General features: G+C 42.2%; 1 protein-coding gene across 1 annotated transcript in view; it reads left to right on the plus strand.

Annotated features, from left to right (window-relative positions):
• The first annotated feature begins 7,436 nt into the window (after positions 1-7,436).
• LOC308677902 (epidermal growth factor receptor kinase substrate 8-like protein 1) overlaps positions 7,437-19,614 on the plus strand; it is a 49,568-nt gene continuing 37,390 nt past the window's right edge. Inside the window, exons 1-2 of the mRNA XM_081344601.1 lie at positions 7,437-7,529; positions 17,832-17,884. Coding sequence (XP_081200727.1) covers positions 17,868-17,884 — 17 coding nt within the window. The 5' untranslated portion in view covers positions 7,437-7,529; positions 17,832-17,867. The remainder of the gene's footprint in view (positions 7,530-17,831; positions 17,885-19,614) is intronic.

Consider the following 19,614-nt stretch of genomic DNA (forward strand, 5'->3'; position numbering starts at 1 on the left):
TTCTGAAAAGGTAGAGGGTTAAAATTGAGTTAGATCAGGGTGGGCAGTTAGGGCCATTTTACAACCTATGGACTCCAAATTCCAGAATTCCTGAGCCAGCCATGCTGGCTCAGGAATCCTGGGAATTGGAGTCCACAAGTCAGAGTTGCCATAATTGCCCACCCGAGTTAGATAAAAACCATGGAGGACACACCTATTAGTGGTTCTACAGAGGCTCCATAGTCAGAGGTATTTTTGGCATGTGGTAACTCTGGAGTTGCCGTTGAAGAAGATCGTTGCTTGGATGTGCTACACAGCTGTGGCCATAGTTGCTCCTAATATTGAGATTCTTCCTTTCAAGGCCTCAGGAGGTCTTCCCAACATAGTTTCGATTGTTATTGGTATACAGTACTATAAATCCATCCCATCTTCTCCACATCTGAAGATTTCGTGGCCTTGACCTGAACCCAACTTGAAAGAGGCTTCTCTAATTTGTTTGTTGTGCGTTAAGCCTTCTGGCTTAATATAGCGCAGCCCTTGTCCCTTCACCCTCGGGACAATTACAAGACAATTTGTTAGACTGGAAGCTGATTTAGAGATGACTCAGTGACCTCTTAAAGCTCGTTCTAGGTCTAAAATTAGTGGTTAGGGTTGGCCCCATCCTTATTCACTTCCTTTTCTGGACACATTTCAAGAACAGCCAAGATGTCACAGCTAGGTGTGGCCCCTGGCCAGGAATGACTCATGACAGTTTGACATCCCTCTGGGCATGACAGAGATGGCATCCTCCCATTTCCAGTTCCCAGAAGCCAAGAGGCTTGGCTTTTGCATTTTTCTTTTTATTGGCATGTATGTGCCTTATTGCAAGATTTAGAGCAGTTGTGTCCACCTTTTGGCTCATCTGAATTGTCTTGGGCTGCATACAGGTAGTCCTTGACCTACGACCATAATTCAGCCCCAAGTTTTATTGCTAAGCTAGACAGTTGTTCAATGAGTTGTGCCCCGTTTTATGACCTTCCTTGCCACGGTTGTTAAGTTAGTGACGCAAGTTGTTAAGTGAATCTGGCTTCCCCATTGATTTTGCTTCTCAGAAGGTTGCAGGTGATCACGTGACCCAGGGGACACGTAACTGTCACGAACCAGTTGCCAAGCATCCGAAGTTCGATCACGTGACCATGGGGATGCTGCAACGGTTGTGTGATAAAACAAGTCATAAGTCACCTTTTTTGGTGCCATTGTAACTTTGAACGATCACTAAACAAATTGTTATATGTCAAGGACTGATATATATAAATAACAAACTTCCTTTATTTTTTAAGATCTTGTGGGGCTGCATTACTAGCTATCCAGGGCTGCGTGCTGCCCACAGACTGCCAGTTGGACAGACCCGGCTTAGGGGCAAGGAATCATCTTTAAGGTGTTAGCAATCACTTAACAGGCAAATTTGGTTTCAGAACAGATCTTGTGTTTGTTAAAACTGCAGAGTAGCCAAAGCTTCCTTGGGGGTGGGGCTTACAATATTATGCTATCAGCCCTTGGCCATTGATAGACCCTAAAAGTTGGGGGTAATTAAAGATTCAGTATTTTCACGAACACGAGTCCATTTATATCAGAGGTGTCCAACCTTGGCAACTTAAGACCTGTAGACTTCAACTCCCAGAATTCCACTGCTGGCGCGATTGACTGTGGAATTCTTGGGAGTTGAAGTCCACAACTCTTAAAGTTGCCAAGGTTGGTCGGCCTTGATTGATATAATATTTTTAATTTCCCCAAATATTAGTGCTGAATAATAATTTTAAGTGGTTCGGAGGGACACAGATTGTACGATCATTTTAAAATAAAAAGTGGCAGCAAATTTTGCTCCCTGAATTTGTTTTTGTTTTTTTCAAAATCCCTGTCAATACTCTGCTATGCGAGGAAGTGCATTCTTAGTTAATGTTATATGGAACAACTTAATAAAAGCTACATATTTTTAAAATAATAGGCTAATTAAAACTGAAGATGGTTTACTATATATTTAATATAGATGTCTCCTATGCTAAGAGTCTGGGTACAGAAATATGTAGACGTTTGAACTCCAGAATAAATACAGCAACGTTTTGGGTTATAAAGATTATTTTTTTTCCAGTCCTACTAAAAGTTCTGTCTGGTGAGATTTATTGTGTCTCCCATCTCTCGTATCAGATCTCTTTAAAAATACTACAACCATATCCACGAAACTATGATTTCTTCCTTTGTAAAAGGAGGCTAAATTTGTATATTTCCTTTTCTAATCGCTTTTGGACATTGTTTGTTAACTTTCTGTTATTAGGAACCTTCAAGTTAACAAGTTTTACAGCACTAGGTTTGTTTTCAGCAATACTTAGTGAAAGAAAATTTAAATATATGTTTAAGGACTTTTAACTTTTTTTTACTTTTGAAATAACCTACTACTAGATAAGATAGAAAAGTGTGGGTTAGACAGCATCACCACCAGATGGGTTCATAACTGGCTGACCGGTTCCTCAATGGAACTGAATTTACATGGAAGGAAGTATGCAGTGGGGTTCTCCAAGACTCTGTTCTGGACCCAGTGCTCTTCAACATCTTCATCAATGATTTGGACAAGGAGATTAATAATAATAATAATAATAATAATAATAATAATAATAATAATAATAATAATAATAATAATAATAATAATAATTTGGAAGGGACCTTGGAGGTCATCTAGTCCTGCTAAGGCAGGAAACCCTATACCATTTCAGACAAACGGCTGTCCAGTCTCTTCTTAAAAACTTCCAGTGTTGGAGCATTCACCACTTCCGGAGGCAGGTTGTTCCACTGGTTAGTTGTTCTAAATGTCAGGAAGTTTCTCCTTAGTTCTAGGTTGCTTCTCTCCTTGACTAGTTTCCATCCGTTGCTTCTTGTCCTGCTTTCAGGTGCTTTGGAGAATAGCTTGGCTCCCTCTTCTTTCTGGCAGCCCCTGAGACACTGCTATCATGTCACCCCTCACCCTTCTCTTCATTAAACTACACATACCCAATTCCAGCAACCGTTCCCTATATGTTTTAGCCTCCAGTCCCCCAATCATCTTTGTTGCTCTTCTCTGTACACTTTCTAGAGTCTCGACATCTTTTTTACATCGTGGTGACCAAAACTGGATGCAGTATTCCAGGTGTGGCCTTACCAAGGCATTGTAAAGTGGTATTAGTACTTCACGTGATCTTGATTCTATCCCTCTGTTAATGCAGCCTAGCACTGTGTTGGCTTTTTTGGCAGCTGCAGCACACTGCTGGCTCATATTTAAGTGATTGTCCACTAGGACTCCAAGATCTCTCTCATAGTTACTACTATCGAGCAAGGTACCACCTATACTATACCTGTGCATTTGATTTTTCCTGCCTAAATGTAGAACCTTACTTTTTTCACAATTGAATTTTATTTTGTTAGATAGTGCCCAGTGTTTGAGTCTGTCCAGATCCTCCTGTATCTTAAGCCTGTCTTCTGGAGTATTGGCTATTCCTGCCAGCTTGGTGTCATCTGCAAATTTGATGAGTTCCCCATCTATCCCCTCATCCAAATCATTGATGAAGATGTTGAAGAGCACTGGGCCCAGAACAGAGCCCTGGGGCACCCCACTACACACTTCCTTCCATGTAGATGCAGTTCCATTGAGGACCACACGCTGAGTACGGCCTGTCAGCCAGCTACGAATCCATCTGGTGGTGATGCTATCTAACCCACATTTTTCTATAAATAGATGGGGAACTCATCAAATTTGCAGATGACACCAAGCTGGCAGAAATAGCCAACACTCCAGAAGATAGGCTTATTCTTCCTCTGCAATAAAGCCAACACTCCAGAAGATAGGCTTATTCTTCCTCTGCAATAAAGATGAATTGGTGCACGCAGCAGACATAAATTAGCTTTCCTCACTTAGGCCACGCGGAAAGGTAGGCTTCCTTTAGAGCTGTTGGCATAGTTTTCTTCTTCCAGGTTGCTGTTGAAATTTCTCATTAATCCGAGTGGTCTCCAGTCCTTCTTCCCACAAAAGTTCTTTTATAGCTCCCTTAAAAATAATAAAAAGGAAAAAAAACAACAACACCTGGCTGTGTCAATGAGATTTTTAATGATCTTTCTGCCTTCTTTTATAACATGCAATAGACACTGATGCCAGACAAGCAAGTTGTTATGAGAAATGGTGAGATGACCTTTGTATCTTATGGTCATGAGGTTCTAAGGAAGGGGTGTCAAACTCGCAGCGTAAGGTATCGTGACTTTTTTTTCCATTGCTGGCAGTTTGACACCTCTGTACTAAGGAATACTGAAAGGCCATTGTCTGGGGATGGGGGGAAGGAGCAAGTAGCTGAAGAGAGAGAAACATGAATTCCTTTGGTATGGATCAGAAAGAGCCATCTACCAATAGCTATTTATCCCTAGGGGTAGGCAACCTTGGCTTTTTTATGACTCGTGGACTTCAACTCCCAGAATTCCTGAGCCAGCCATGCTGAGGGGAAAGGGAGAGGTTTCCAAGCTGAGGTATGCTGGCTCAGGAATTCTGGGAGTTGAAGTCCATGAGTCATAAAAGAGCCAAGATTGCCTACCCCTGCGGCCTAGGCCAAAGGATGGTTTGAGGTAGAAGATCCAGCCCTGCAGCTAGGCAGATAAGAGCAGTGGCCTGCTTGAACCAGAGTCTCCATTGTACATTGTGTAGGGCTCCTGGTTGGATATGCACAACAATCATCACACTAAATAAAATGAAGGAGAACTGCTCCTTCTCATCCTGTAACAAAAGATTAGCTGTTCGGCACTTCAGCACACGGGTGTTTCCACTCATTCAGTTTTGAGTATGAATACAAACACAAAATATTTTTATAATGTAATAAAAGAGGCACAGTTCCCATTCTGTTTATTCGTAATGCAGCTATTTCCAGATTAGTCTATTATTAGATGCCAAGGCTGGAGAAGCAAGTCAGACTGCTTATCCCTCCAGGTCTCTAATACCTACTCTGCTGGGAAATGGCTCTTTGCGGCACACTTCCAATTGCAGAGAGGCAAAGATTACATCTGGAGATTTCAGCATGTAAATCAAGTCTCTGCTAAAAGCAGACTTTTTCTTTTGTTTTTGTTGTTAGCTGCGAAGTCGTGTCCGACCCATCGCGACCCCATGGACAATGTTCCTCCAGGCCTTCCTGTCCTCTACCATCTTCTGGAGTCCATTTAAGCTCACGCCTACTGCTTCAGTGACTCCATCCAGCCACCTCATTCTCTGTCGTCCCCTTCTTCTATTGCCCTCGATCTTTCCCAGCATTAGGCTCTTCTCCAGTGAGTCCTTCCTTCTCATTAGGTGGCCAAAGTATTTGAGTTTCAACTTCAGGATCTGGCCTTCTAAACAGCACTCAGGGTTGATCTCCTCTAGGACTGACTGGTTTGATCACCTTGCAGTCCAAGGGACTCGCAGGAGTCTTCTCCAGCACCATAGTTCAAAGGCCCCAATTTACTGCATCGTCTTTTAAGATTTTGAATAGCTCAGTTGGAATACGATCACCTCCACTAGCTTTGTTGTTGCTCACTTTTTCTAAGGCCAACTTCACATTCTAGGATGTCTGGCTCGAGGTCAGTGACCACCTCATCGTGGTTATCAGGGAAGTTAAGCTCATTCTTGTATAGTTCTTCTATGTAATTTTGCCACTTCTTCTTAATCTCTTCTGCCTTTGTTAGGTCCCTGCCATTTTGGTCCTTTGTCATGCCCATTTTTGCATGAAATGTTCCCTTCATCTCTCCAATTTTCTTGAAGAGATCTCTGCTCCTCCTTATTCTATTATTTTCTTTTATTTCTTTGCACTGTTCATTTAAGAAGGCATTCTTAACTCTTCTAGCTATTCTCTGGAATTCTGCATTCAGTGGGCGTATCTTTCTTTTTCTCCCTTGCCTTTCACTTCCCTCCTGTCCTCAGGTATTTGCAAAGCTTCCTCAGACAGCCATTTTGCTTTCTTGCATTTCTTTTTCTTTGGGATGGCTTCAGTTGCTACTTCTTGTACAATGTTGCGAACCTCCATCCATAGTTCTTCAGGCACTCTGTCCATCAGATCTAATTCCTTAAATCTATTTGTCACCTCTATTGTATGATTTAGTTCATACCTGAGTGGCCTAGTGCTTTTCCCTACTTTCTTCAGTTTAAGCCTAAATTTTGCAACGAGAAGCTCATGGTCTGAGCCACAGTCAGCTCCTGGTCTTGTTTTTACTGACTGTATAGAGCTTCTCCATCTTTGGCTGCAGAGCACATAGTCAATCTGATTTCTGTGTTGACCGTCTGGTGATGTCCATGTGTAGAGCCGTCTCTTGGGGTTGAAAAAGAGTGTTTGCTATGACCATCGTATTCTCTTGACAAAATTCTATCAGCCTGTGCCCTGCTTCATTTTGTACTCCAAGGCCAAACTTGCCTGTTATTCTGGTTATCTTTTGGCTTCCTACTTTAGCATTCCAATCCCCCATGATGATAAGGACATCATTTTTTGGTGTTAGTTCTATAAGGTATTATAGGGCTTCATAGAACTGGTCAATTTCATCCGCAGAGGAAGAACCTAGAACAGGGGTCTTCAAACTCGGCCCTTTTATGACACATGGACTTCAACTCCCAGAATTCCTCAGCCAGGCACGTTAGCCGAGGAATTCTGGGAGTTGACGTCCATGAGTCATAAAAGGGCTGAGTTTGAAGACCCCTGACCTAGAAGATCTGTTCTTTTGTCCTTGGTTAGTCATCCCATGATTTAATACAAAGTACAGGACACTGTATTTGAAGTGATAGCTTCCTGTTTCACAAACTCCATGGGATGTATTAAAAAACCCACCACGCACTGTGACTGCATTTTCAGGTGTGTTGTGATGTGTAGGAGGCAAGACAAGAAACAATGGATGGAAACTAATGAAGGAGAGAACCAACCTGGAGTTAAGAAGAAACTTCCTAGCAGTGACAACAATTAACCAGCTGACTAACTTGCCTTCAGACGTTGTGGGTGCTTCATCACTGGAGATTTTTAAGAAGAGACAGGACAGCCACTTGTCTGAAATGGTATAGGATATCCTGCTTGAGCAGGGGGTTGGACTAGAAGACCTCCAAGATCCCTTCCCGCCTTATTCTGATTAAGACAAGTGCTGGGAGTACAGGTCTCCAATGTGCATGTACTTATATATATATATTTCTATATTACAGAATCTCTGCTTGTGAAATCTGCAGATCACTACAGTATCTGTTTTCAAGTGGTATGCTAACCCATGTAGGAAATTTGCCATTTAGGAGTGGCCCACCCCTTCCTGCATTTTAAGTTGTGTTTCAAGTAGTTTCTGTGCCAGAGAGAGTGTAACTTAATTCACCTCAGCAACTAAGCTTCTACTAGCTGTCCAAGTATGCAAAGGGGTGTGGCCCAGCTGGGAGGTTTGCTTGTGAAAGGACCAGTAAGTCTCTCAAGTCATACAAGTAGTTCATAATTTCTACATGCCAGTCAAATGTTCCTAGGAGAAATGATAGAAGCAGAACCTAAGAGCTGAGAAGACCAGAGTTTTGCGCAGTAAGTAATTCCAATAATATTGGGGATGTCCAAGATAAATTCCTTGGGATAGGTCTGATGGATATGACCAAAAGGACCTCTTTGTGAATCTCTCATAGTGAAGGGAGATTTGGGGAACAGAGTGAGGTGGTTAGAAACCTCACCACCACTTCCAGGGACCTTGATGGTATTTTTCTGAGCATTGAAACTGGGAATAACAGAAGAGCAGTTTCCGGAATCTGGGCTTTGAACTGAGACCAGAGTAGTTTTCCTTCACCCCGTGCTTCCAAGTAGTTGAAAAGTGCAGATTTGAGTACATCGGCTATCTTTCTGGAGGGCGTCAGATCTGAGGAAAACTGATCAGAGTCATCAACATTTCAACAGAAGTAGACATGGCTTCAGAAGCCAAGGGTAGCGCTTCATATATCTAGTGGGATTGTGAGCCATAATGGAGAGACTAATGATGCCCAAATAAGGGTGGGATAGGCAGGCAGGAGGAAGGCTGAGGCCGTAAAGAATCAGGGCTGGAAGGGACCTTGGAGGTCTTCTAATCCAACCCCTTGCTCAAGGCAGGAGTCATGTGATCGTATCATATATATCAGCCAAGATGTCCCTTTTTCCCTGAGTTTTGGTTTTTTTTGTTTATGTTTTAAATGTACTGTGTGGTTTTGGGATGTTCTCTGCTGCAAAACTGTGGGAAGAGTGCTATCAGGGGTTAGCAATTATAGCTTGAAGAGTTACCGAAAAAGGAGAATATTTGTAGCTCAGGGTCGACATGAGGCATCCTTGGTACTTTCTGAGCTTGGTTGGGGGTTTTTTTGTAGGCGTTTCATTACCCAAACCAGGTAACATCTTTTGGGTAATGAAACATCTGCATGGAAACTGCCAAGCTCAGAGAGCACCCACCAAGGGCCACTCAGCTAAAAAAAGGTTCTGTGTTCACCGTTTGTCCATTCCACATTCGAGGATAACACTCTGCGTTCCCTGAGAAGGGCACTTGAATCATGGAAACTTAATCAAAAGCTGACTCTGAAGTTGAGCAACCAGGAGCTCAAAGAAAGGTTGAAATGAAGTGTGATTGTTGCAGTCTGATAATTTATTGTGTAAGGTGGGGACTGAGCTGGTCAGGAGCTCCTAATGTCCTCTCTTGATTGAGGCTGCGGAAAGTTCTAATTCAGTCACAATCACACTACTACAGGGTATAGTCTTGCTCCTATCTGCCCTTTTGAACAGATTATTTCTAAAACCCTGGAGCTGGAAGTGAACCCACTACAAAGACCGAGAATTTGCACGTAGAAAAATGACAGATCCTTAAAGCTCAGAGAAAGTGTGTGTGCATGGCATTGTGCGTTTGAACAAGGAACAGAAAAAAGCGCTCCTGATAAATGGGAGTACTTGGAGTTCCCACATTGCGTACTGCTTTGTTTGCACCCATGTTGGCCAAAAGGCAGGACGTCCATTTGAAAAATGAGAAAAGAGGCTAAGAGACAAGATTGGGGAGTAACACCACAATGCATACTGTAGCCTTAAATTCCCTGAAGGAAGATACAGATAGTCCTCGACTTACAACCACAATTGAGCCCAACATTTCTGTTGGTAACTGAGACAGTTGTTAAGTGTGTTTTTACTCATTTTACAGTCTTTCTTGCCACAGTTGTTAAGGGAATCACTGCAGTTGTTAAGTTAGTGGTACAGTTGTTAAGTGAATCTGGCTTCCCTATTGACTTTACTTGTCAGAAGTTCGCAAAAAATGATCACATGACCCCGGGACGCTGCAACCGTCATAAGCACCTGCGGCCGGCGTCAACTTCCCTCCGCCCAGTACGCTCCCACAGAGAGGGCCTCCTCAGGGTGCCACCGGTCAAAGAATGCCGACTGGTGGCCCCCAGGGGGAGGGCGTTCTCTGTGGGTGCACCGGATTTATGGAACCATCTTCCGGTTGAGCTCCGGATGGCGCCCGATCTCCGCTCCTTCCGGCGCGATCTTAAAACCCATCTTTTTGAACAAGCTGGCCTGGCCTGATGGGACGGGGTTGGATTTTATAAATGGATCTTAACTTTTAATTTGTATTAATTTATTACTGGCACTGTTGTTTAATTACTTTTTAATAATTTTAATTTTTGTATCTTGTTTTTATGTATTGCCCTGTTCACCGCCCTGAGTCCTTCGGGAGAAGGGCGGTATACAAATTAAATTAATAATAATAATAACAATAATATTAATAATATTAATAATAATAATAATAATAATAATAATAATAATAATAATAATAATAATAATAATAATAATAATAATAATAATAATAATAATAATAAATACATGCCAATTGGTATGCATTTGAATTATGATCACATGACCATGAGGATGCTGCAATAGTCGTAAGTGTGAAAAATGGTCATAAGACACTTTCTTCAGTGCCGTTGTAACTCTGAATGGTCACTAAAAGAATGGTTGTAAGTGAGAGGACTACTGGCAATAGGAACTAAAACTAAATATGGAGAGCAAAACTGTAGTAAATATACGTTGGGAAAGTCCACACTGAGTGGTCAAAGGGGTTTTGTTACTTTTGTGGGTTCATTACAACCATCCTAGGATTAGGGGCATGTTCAAAATGAAGAATAGGTTTTGGGCATAATATCCACAACTCCTGATAAAGAACTAATATCTAACCACGGTTTAGCAATGATTCAAGCCTCCTTTGGTCCAAGGATTACCATTCTATGCTTTTTATTACCTTGCATGCCAGAGAAAGATGTAGCCTCTGTGTCATTGAAAGTACGGGATGTCCTTGACGTAGGAGCACAACTGAGCCCAAAATTTATGTTGCTAAGTGAAACATTTGTTAAGTGAATCTTGCCACAGCTGTTAAAGTGAATCCCTGCAGTTCTTATGTTAACGACACGGTTGCTAAGTGAATCTGGCTTCCCCATTGACTTTGCGTGTCAGAAAGTCACAAAAGGGGATCCCATCACCCCGGGACACTGCAACCGTCATAAACACGAGTTGCCAAGTGTCTGAATTTTGATCACGTGACCATGGGGATGTTGCAATTGTCGTAAGTGTGAAAAGCGGTCCTAAGTCACTTTTTTTCAGTGCCGTTGTACCTTTGAACTGTCACTAAATGAACAGCTGTTAAGTTGAGGACTACCTGTTACTCGTCCCAGCTTCTGCCAACCTAACAGTACGAAAGCACGTAAAAATGCAAGTAGAAAAATAGGGACCACTCCGGTGGGAAGGTAACGGCGTTCCGTGTGCCTTTGGCATCTAGTCATGCCGGCCACATGACCACGGGGACGTCCTCGGACAAGCACCGGCCCCTAGAGTCAGAAACGACTAGCACGCATGTGCGGGGGAACCTTTACCTTTACCTTTACTGTACACCACAGCCACCTTTGAACCTTTATCCCTAAGGCTGCTCAAGGACAGGAAAGACGGTTCGCTATTCTTTAAAATCCATCTCATTTGGATAGCTAGCAGAAGAAAGGGTAGGTAGATGGTTCAGCAGTGGCCTTTCTCCACCCTGAACCTGAAACCCAAAATATCACCTAACTGGGGGGAAAAAAATCAACATTTCCCATCATCACCAGCACTTCTATATTGATTATTGGTCATAGTTGCTAGATCTGTGTGGACAAATCCGTGGCTGGATCTTTTATGCAGCTCCCTTTTCTCTCCTTGCCTCAAGTAAAGAGTATTTTAAGCCTTTACTTCAGGCTTTTAGCCCAAAGCACCTGGTGCAAATTTCTCTTTCCCCAAAGAATACTTGTGCTATAAAACAAGGGATTGGTCAGCCATTGAAGAAACCCACCTTTAATAAACAAAGTTGTCACCCCGTGTCATGAAGAGGTGTGGCAATTTACAAGATTCTTAGGAAGCAGCAGTGCTAAGTTATTTTCCTTTCTTTAACAGGCAGGCGCAGAAAAGTACACACCCTTCCAGAAAGCGCCTGATGCATTGTTTTCTTATTTGCAGCACATTGTGTGCATACATATGGTTTTTGTTGAAATTGTCGTAATATAAAATACAATGAAAACAAAGATAAAAGGGAAATGGGGAAGGGGAAAGTGGGGAAAAGGGAAGTGTGGTGTGAGGGGAAAAAAGAAGAAAAAAACCCCATTAACTTCCAACTTTTTCAGTACAGATAAAATACAGCCTCAACGTTCACTTTTACATACTTAGTATATATACTAACCATTTCTATAACAACAAACGTATCTAATTAAGCCTTGTTTTTAACCATGTTTTAAATAGCAATAGCACTTAGACTTATATACCGCTTCATAGGACTGTACAGCCCTCTCTAAGTGGTTTGCAGAATCAGCCTATTGCCCCCAACAATCTAGGTCATTTTACTGACCTTGGAAGGCTGAGTCAACCTTGAACCTGTGAGGATCGAACTGCTGGCAGTTGGCAGTCAGCAGAATTAGCCTGCAGTACTGCGTTCTAACCACTGAGCCACCACTGCTAAATGGTGGCTAGTTGTTAGAATACTCACAGTTTATTGCTAAATGACACCATTAAAGACACAATTGCAAAGGTCTACTGATACCTTTGCAGGCTTCCTCACTAGTAAATAGATAATACATACATGCAGCAAGCTGACTGTTTTTACTACCTTCTCCCCCAAAGCCAACAGGGGTTGGCCTGATAAACTAAGAGTGGGTGTGGTGAGAAACAGATCTTAGTTACATACTTTCCAGATACTCTGATATGGATTAAAATCCTCATAGGTAACTTATGCATTGAAAAGTTATGCTGGTAAATTTTTCCTTAATGGATCAACTTCATTTCCTGTTAAGCCTTTGTACAATTTGTTTGTTTTGGCTGCCTGATTATGTGAACTTTATCAGCTCTGATTTCTACACTACGGTTTACAGTTTTGCATGTTGGTGAAAAAGAAACTGTGATTTTGAAATCATGTTTTATAGTTTTGTAAGCATAGCTTACAGTTTTTCATCTTGGTGTACAACCGGGCTACAATGGTTTCATCAGTTAATGTACAAACAATCAAATGATAGTTTAGAGTGAGCTTTTAAAATAAATCTTTGACTGCTTTTTATTCAGTACTATTACTGTTGCTTGAGGCACTGCTTTCCAACCTTGGCAAATTTAAGATATCTAAACTTCAATTTCTGGAATTCTCCAGCCAACATGATGCTAGATTTGGGGAATTGAAGTCCACATATTGGCCAGGGGATTCTGGGAGTTGACATCCACAAATGCTGCATAGAGGATTCTGGGAACTGAAGTCCCATATTTTAAACTTGCTGGAGTTGGGAAACACTGGTTTAATGTGTGGCATTTCCAAAATGGGTGAACTTTAAATGTGTTGGACTCCAATGTTTACTCCTCATGGGAACTGCACACCAACAAACTCAGAAGGTTCAAGTCACAAAAGGATGATCTAATGGAGTCCAGCAATGAGGAATTAATTATCTGTTAGTAAAGTAGAGTAGTGTTACTTTATTCTGGGGACAAATAAAAGGCTATTTTAAGTAATCTGTTTTCCTGTGTTTCCTAGGCAACAGTAATTTTGGGCCAGGCCCCACACCAGCAGTACTGCTAAATGAACTGTTATGTTAAGCTATGGGGTGTCTTTCATCATGTTTTTGGGAACAACAAACAACCTATTAGCTGGGTTTGTACAAATTCAACTGTGAACTATTGTTTACAAAGTGCAATGCTTCAGTCAAATGCATCAACTTGAAACCAAGCAAATTATGTTATGGATTGGCCTGTTGTGTGAACTGAGGCTATATTTGACCAAAGCTGACCAAAACCAAGCTCAGAGTTTCATTCATTGTGTAAAGTCAAGCCAGGTACAATTTCTCAACCTAACCTGCCATCCAGAACTGTGGTGAAATTAAAAGGAAAGCCGTATAAGGCACCCTGAGCCTTTTGGAGTATAAAATAGCATGTAGAAATGTAACTGAAGAAACGTAACTAGCCCATAAAAAGGTAAAGGTAAAGGTTCCCCCGCACATGCGTGCTAGTCGTTTCCGACTCTAGGGGCCGGTGCTCATCTCCGTTTCAAAGCCGAAGAGCCAGCGCTTGTCCGAGGACGTCTCCGTGGTCATGTGGCCGGCATGACTAGACGCCAGAGGCGCACGGAACGCTGTTACCTTCCCACCGTAGCGGTCCCTATTTTTCTACTTGCATTTTTACGTGCTTTCGAACTGCTAGGTTGGCAGAAGCTGGGACGAGTAACAGGCGCTCACTCTGCTACGCGGCACTCGGGATTCGACCCGCCAAACTGCCGACCTTCTGATCGACAAGCTCAGCGTCCTAACCCACTGAGCCACCGCGTCCCTTAACTAGCCCATAAATCAATACAATTGATCGGTTAATGAAGACATTAAAGAATGTGGAAACGAACAATATATCTTTTTGGCACTGGCGTTTTCTGTTTTCCTCAGATTGGGCACCTGAAATCAGAATTTTCCAGGGGAAAAAGTCTTGGATTTAAATTTAAGTAGCATGTTAGTCCTCTGATATGAAGAACCGATTTATTTATATTTATTTATATTTATTCATGTTGTTGTTGTTAGTTGCGAAGTCGTGTCCGACCCATCGCGACCCTATGGACAATGTTCCTCCAGGCTTTCCTGTCCTCTACCATCTTCTGGAGTCCATTTAAGCTCACACCTACTGCTTCAGTGACTCCATCCAGCCACCTCATTCTCTGTCGTCCCCTTCTTCTATTGCCCTCAATCTTTCCCAGCATTAGGCTCTTCTCCAGTGAGTCCTTCCTCCTCATTAGGTGGCCAAAGTATTTGAGTTTTAGCTTCAGGATCTGGCCTTCTAAAGAGCAGTCAGGGTTGATCTCCTCTAGGACTGACCGGTTTGATCGCCTTGCAGTCCAAGGGACTCGCAGGAGTCTTCTCCAGCACCAGAGTTCAAAGGCCTCAATTCTTTTGCGCTCAGCCTTTCTTATGGTCCAACTTTCACTGCCATACATTGCAACTGGGAAGACCATAGCCTTGACTATACGCACTTTTGTTGACAGGGTGATGTCTCTGCTTTTTAGTGTGCTGTCTAGATTTGCCATGGCTTTCCTCCCGAGGAGCAAACGTCTTTTAATTTCTTGACTACAGTCCCCATCTGCAGTGATCTTGGAGCCCAGGAAAATAAAATCTGTCACTACCTCCATTTCTTCCCCATCTATTTGCCAGGAATTGAGAGGGCCGGATGCCATGATCTTGGTTTTCTTAATGTTTAGTTTCAACCCAACTTTTGCACTCTCCTTCTTCACTCGCAACAAGAGACTCTTCAGTTCCTCTTCACTTTCTGCCATTAGAGTGGTATCATCTGCATATCTTAGGTTGTTGATATTTCTTCCAGCAATCTTAATTCCAACTTTTGATTCATCTAGCCCTGCCTTTCTCATGATGTGCTCTGCATATAAGTTAAATAGGCAAGGCGACAGTATACAGCCTTGCCGGAGTCCTTTCCCAATTTGGAACCAATCAGTGGTTCCATGTCCAGTTCTCACTGTTGCTTCTTGGCCCGCATATAGGTTTCTCAAGAGACAAATAAGATGTTCTGGTACTCCCATCTCTTTAAGAACTTGCCACAGTTTGTTATGATCCACACAATCAAAGGCTTTAGCATAGTCAATGAAGCAGAAGTAGATGTTTTTCTGGAACTCTCTAGCTTTCTCCATGATCCAGCGTATGTTGGCTATTTGATCTCTAGTTCCTCTGCCTCTTCGAAATCCTGCCTGTACTTCTGGTAGTTCTCGATCCACATACTGCTGGAGTCTAGCTTGTAGGATTTTAAGCATAACTTTACTAGCATGAGAAATGAGTGCAATGGTGCGATAGTTTGAACATTCTTTGGCACTGCCTTTCTTTGGAATTGGAATGTAAACTGATCTTTTCCAATCCTGTGGCCACTGTTGAGTTTTCCAAATTTGCTGGCAAATTGAGTGTAGCACTTTTACTGCATCGTCTTTTAAGATTTTGAATAGCTCAGCTGGAATACTGTCACCTCCACTAGCTTTGTTGTTGCTCAGCTTTTCTAAGGCCCACTTCACTTCACATTCTAGGATGTCTGGCTCGAGGTCAGTGACCACCTCATTGTGATTATCAGGGACGTTAAGCTCATTCTTGTATAGTTCTTCTGTGTAATTTTGCCATCTCTTCTTAATCTCTTCTGCCTCTGTTAGGTCCCTGCCATTTTGGTCCTTTATCATGCCCATTTTTGCATTGAACGTTCCCTTCATCTCTCCAATTTTCTTGAAAAGATCTCTGGTCCTCCCTATTCTATTGTTTTCTTCTATTTCTTTGCACTGTTCATTTAAGAAGGCATTCTTATCTCTTCTAGCTATTCTCTGGAATTCTGCATTCAATTGGGCGTATCTTTCTTTTTCTCCCTTGCCTTTTGCTTCCCTCCTTTCCTCAGCTATTTGCAAAGCTTCCTCAGACAGCCATTTTGCTTTCTTGCATTTCTTTTTCTTTGGGATGGTTTTGGTTGCTACCTCTTGTACAATGTTGCAAACCTCTGTCCATAGTTCTTCAGGCACCCTGTCTATCAGATCTAATTCCTTAAATCTATTTGTCACCTCTACTGTATATTCAACGGGGATATGATTTAATTCATACCTGACTGGCCTGGTGCTTTTCCCTACTTTCTTCAGTTTAAGCCTAAACTTTGCAACAAGAAGCTCATGGTCTGAGCCACAGTCAGCTCCTGGTCTTGTTTTTACTGACTGTATAGAGCTTCTCCATCTTTGGCTGCAGAGCATATAGTCAATCTGATTTCTGTGTTGACCGTCTGGTGATGTCCATGTGTAGAGCCGTCTCTTGGGTTGTTGGAAAAGAGTGTTTGCTATGACCATCGTATTCTCTTGATAAAATTCTATCAGCCTGTGCCCTGCTTCATTTTGTACTCCAAGGCCAAACTTGCCTGTTATTCCGGTTATCTTTTGGCTTCCTACTTTAGCATTCCAATCCCCCATGATGATAAGGACATCATTTTTTGGTGTTAGTTCTATAAGGTGCTGTAGGGCTTCATAGAACCGATCAATTTCATCCTCTTCAGCACCGGTGGTTGGGGCATAGACTTGGACTACTGTGATATTGAATGGTTTGCCTTGGATTCGAACTGAGATCATTCTGTCATTTTGAGGATTGTATCCCAGTATTGCTTTTCCTACTCTTTTATTGACTATGAAGGCTACTCCATTTCTTCTGAGGGATTCTTGCCCGCAGTAGTATACCTGATGGTCATCTGAATTAAATTCACCCATTCCTGTCCATTTTAGTTCGCTGATACCTAAGATGTCGATGTTCAGTCTTGTCATCTCTTGTTTGACCACGTCCAGCTTGCCTTGATTCATGGATCTTACATTCCAGGTTCCTATGGAGAAAAAATCTTTACAGCATCGGACTTTCCTTTCACCACCAGACATATCCACAGCTGAGCGTCCTTTCGGCTTTGGCCCAGTCGCTTCATTCTTTCTGGCGCTACTAGTACTAGCCCTCTGCTCTTCCCCAGTAGCATATTGGACGCCTTCCGACCTGAGGGGCTCATCTTCCAGCGTCATATTGTTTTGCCTTTTGGTACTGTCCATAGGGTTTTCATGGCAAAGATACTGGAGTGGGTTGCCATTTCCTTCTCCAGTGGATCACGTTTTGTCAGAACTCTCTGCTATGACCTGTCCGTCTTGGGTGGCCCTGCACGGCATAGCTCATAGCTTCATTGAATTACGCAAGCCCCTTCGCCACGACAAGGCAGTAATCCATGAAGGGGATATTTATTCATATCTCCCCTTTATTATTTTTACAAATAACTCCAAGGTCGTGAACATATCTAACACACCTTCCTCCTCCTATTTTCCCCACAATAACAACCCTGTGAGGTGGGTTGGGCTGAGAGAGGGAGGGACTGCCCCTAATTTACCTAGTCGCCTTTCATGGCTAAGGCGGGATTTGAACTCACAGTCTCCTGTTTTCTAGCCTGGTGCCTTAACCACTACACCAAGCTACGATGCAAAATGCTTCACCAAATCTTGCAGTTCCCAGATTGAATTTCCCATGAATATTATTTAGGCAACTTCAGTCCAGATGAAATGGACTGGGCAGGTAAAGATTGGGGACACAGCACTGAACAGAAAATGATCCCCCCCCCCAAAGCAAAAACCTATTGACTTTCTATTTGGACCTTTTGGTACTGTGGTTTGAGTTTGGTTTTATTTTGAATGTTGACACCATAATGCTCTTGCAGTGGGACAACAGGGATTGGCTGCTGTGCTTTTAGCTGTGAGACAAAAGCCAACTGTACTTGGAGAGACTGCTGATTTTCTTCTCTTGCTTTGAAAAGGCTGTGGTGTGAATTTCAGTTAAAGTTGCTGACATCATGAGTGACTCAGGAAGGTAAGTGTGTAAGAAAAAAAAAGTATATCTTAATACCAGCTTGGCTAAAGAAATAAACGACAAAATTTCTGGGACCAGCTCTACCCAAATGATAGACTAAGCATTGTCCAAGGCGTTGCCCGATAGCGGTACCCCTGTGATGGAATCTGATTCTGATTATTGCTAAGCACATTGGTTTGTGCTTAAATTGTAAGCCGCCCTGAGTCTTCGGAGAAGGACGGGATATAAATGGGATTAAAATAAAAATAAATAAATAAATCTGATTCCTTCTGGTTAATTCTGCTGGTGAGATCCACTCTATGAAAACTAGCCTTGGTTTTCAGTATCACAGAAGATCTCACTGTGTGCCCTATTCCCCGGAAGAAGTGTGATAAAACACTTTTGTTTAGTAAATATTTAGGATCTGGGAGGGGGAAAAAAACTTCTAAATGCTATCTGGAGAATTATCACACATTGGAATAGATAAGAGAATTGTTTATAGCAGGGGTCTCCAACCTTGGCAACTTTACAACTGGTTTGTAGCACAGACCCTTCCCAATGAATCCAGTTTTCAGAGTTGGCATGGTAACGCCGAACCAGAAACTGACTATGTTGGATTTGTGCAACACACTTGGCTAAAACCTGAAAACCTGGTTTTTCGATCTATCAGGCCTGGACTGAAGGGGTTTTAGCTTTTTATATATTGTTTTAATTGTTGGGCTTAATTAATTTAATTTATTTTAATTTTATATTATCTTTGTATTGTGTTTTATGCTGCCCTGTAAACCGCCCTGAGTCCTTCGGGAATAGGGCGGTATAAAAATCTAATTAATTAAATAAATAAATAAATAAAACAGCATTGCCTTTTTAGGGGTTCAGAGCAGCTACGATAAAATTAGATGGACCAGATACTTCATCAGCAGGGCTATTGTTCCTATAATCCAGGCATCATCCAACTTTGCAACTTTAAGACTTGTGGACTTCAACTCCCAGAATTCCTCAGCCTGGCTGGGGAATTCTGCCTGGCTGGGGAATTTTGGAAGTTGAAGTCCACAAGCCTTAGTTGCCAAGTTTGGAGAGCTCTGCTATAGTCAGATCGCTGTCAGTATGTTGGTGAAGATTCTCAGTCACCCAGGTAGGGCTGTCTGGAAGTTGAGTCTTAGCAACTGGGCGGGTTTGGGGGTTTTTTTGTTTTTGTTTTTTTTTTGTTTCAAACATTTTGCTGCTTATCTAAGGAGCTTAAGAAGAAGACTGAATATACTACTTGAATAAGCAGAGAAATGTTTCAAACAAAAAAAAAAGGAAAAGAAGTCCAGTTGCCATGACTCAACCTCCAGACAAAAGCTGTCAGCCTTCCCAGGTAGTCTAGACAAAAAAAAATATGTCCAGATGAACTAATTTTACTTTATTGTAAGGCTACATTAGCAGAATGTTGCAAGTCCGAAAGTACAAATTTCCCTCTTCTTTTACCACGTTTAGGATAAGGAGTTCTTTTTCCCCCCCGTTTTCTTTTTCGACCTGTTATGCAGCCAAGGGTTATGCCATCTCTTATCTAATTGTTCCCTAGGCAGCATCTCTCCCCTCCTTTATTTAATTTTTCAGCAGTGACAACTGCTGTTTGTAGAATAGTTTGGAAGCCAAGATCTGATGAAATTAGGGAACATGGCTCATAGATTTCATTGTTTCCTTCTTCAGCTTGGTGACCTCTAGGTGTATTGGGTTATAAATTTCATCATCTCCAGCCAGCAGTG

This window comes from Vipera berus (assembly GCF_964194415.1).
Source record: "Vipera berus genome assembly, chromosome: Z".
NCBI classification, from domain to species: Eukaryota; Metazoa; Chordata; class Lepidosauria; order Squamata; family Viperidae; genus Vipera; species Vipera berus.